This window comes from Phragmites australis, chromosome 2 (assembly GCF_958298935.1).
Source record: "Phragmites australis chromosome 2, lpPhrAust1.1, whole genome shotgun sequence".
Taxonomy (NCBI): domain Eukaryota; kingdom Viridiplantae; phylum Streptophyta; class Magnoliopsida; order Poales; family Poaceae; genus Phragmites; species Phragmites australis.
Genome location: NC_084922.1, coordinates 32289322 through 32290992, shown reverse-complemented (window position 1 = coordinate 32290992; position 1671 = coordinate 32289322). Strand labels below are relative to the sequence as shown.

The 1671-nt window shown below is 48.0% G+C and overlaps 1 protein-coding gene across 1 annotated transcript; it reads right to left on the bottom strand.

The window, feature by feature from the left end:
• Window positions 1–455: 455 nt before the first annotated feature.
• On the bottom strand, window positions 456–1213 carry LOC133905472 (acidic endochitinase-like). The gene has a single exon (XM_062347280.1). It carries the CDS (start codon window positions 1152–1154, stop codon window positions 456–458), a length of 699 nt encoding a protein of 232 aa, XP_062203264.1. The 5' UTR covers window positions 1155–1213.
• Between the last annotated feature and the right edge of the window lie 458 nt (window positions 1214–1671).

Genomic DNA, 1671 nt, shown 5'->3' with positions numbered 1-1671 from the left:
TGGTGCTAATTCAATGGAACCTGCAAAATCCTTTACCGGCCTATCCTTTGTATAAGAGCTTATCTGTGTATTTATTTACTGAAATATCAATACATACTTAAGGGATTTTCAAACATGAAGGAGGGACCGCGGCCTGCCCTACGCATAGTTCCAGTGCTAAAAACAACTCCAAATCATGCTGTGATTGATCTTTTTTTCAGAAAATAAAACTAACGTAAAGAGCGACGTATCCAATTACCCATCCACTTTCGTAAAGTCGTGATATATTGCTGTTATGCCATGCATCTTGCATGTTTATTATAAGCCATGAGTTACGTTATGAGTTTATAGTGACATAAGATCTAAGTTACGCTATGAGTTCATAGTGACTCAGCGACAGTTTTTGTTGCAGGATCTATCCATGGGTTCACGAGGATCGATCCTAACCAAATATATCCGTCTCCAGCCGTGTATACCTAATACCCCTTCTCCAACCGTGTCGCCAGTCGTGCAGGATCCTGCTGCTGCTTGGGCTGCTGCTTGGCATCGTTGGTCGTCTGACGATACATATATAAAGAGCTCTCCTTAAGGTTGTGCCGGTTGCGCGGAAATGGAGCCCGACTCCAGTCTAGGTTGGCTATTTTGACAGCGGCCGGGTACGGGGAATGCGGCGCCGCCGTCAGGTACATCTTCCGGCCCTGCCCGCTGAGCTGGGACAGGGAGTTGGCCAGGTCGTCGTAGTTCGCTGAGTTGCCGCTCTCGGTGTAGAAGTTGATGCCATCCAGGACGGCGTCGCTGAGAGGGCTAGACCGGCAGCTGCCGCCCAGGAAGTTGTCCCACAGGTAGTTGGCCACGTTCTTTGCGTCATCGGCGGAAGAGTTGCTGCCGCCGAGGGAAAGGAGCACCTTGACATCCAGTGATTGGCACGCCTGGATGTCGGAGCTGAGGCCGGTGAGATTGAGGACCTGGGCTTGGCTGCTGCCGACGGTGCTGGGCAACGAGAGGATGACAAAGGCGTAGAGGCCAGAGTTGCAGGCGTCGACCAGGGTACCGTCATCGCCGTTCTGGCCCCAGTACATGGCCATGTTCCGGGCATGGGAGATGCCAACCATGCCAGCGAGGAGGAGAAGGGCAAGGACATGAGGCCACTTGAGCTTACTCGGCTTAGCGGCCATTTTGAGTGGCGATCTTGACGCTAAGACGGTAAGCTTTAGCCAAAAGGGCTTCGTTAGGACGTGCTTGGCATGGTGGTGACCAGTTGTACTAGGAAACCGTTTATATAGGGGCCGGTGGCTGAATTATTGGAATTATTGGAGTAAATGGAATGACTGGTACAATAAATTGCATGGTGAGTGCAAGCAAATCACACTTCTTTTGCATGGCAAGTGCAACCACTTATTAGTGACCAGTTTGAGCATTTTACAAGAAGTGTGTTCGATTTGGTTGCACCAACACGTAAGTTACGTTGTACGGTTGTAGTACTTGCCATGCAATAAGTTTAGGCATGCATGGCCTTTCTGAAGTGAGCATGTATTGATTTATTACAGTTGTATTTCAGATATACTTGTGAATACTTTAATTATTGAGCATGTACATATTGAAGACTTGTATTTCAGATGTACTTGTGAAAACTTCCACTATTGGCGATGTACATTTTGAAGAGGTTGTATGGTTTTGTTGAACAAATTCAAA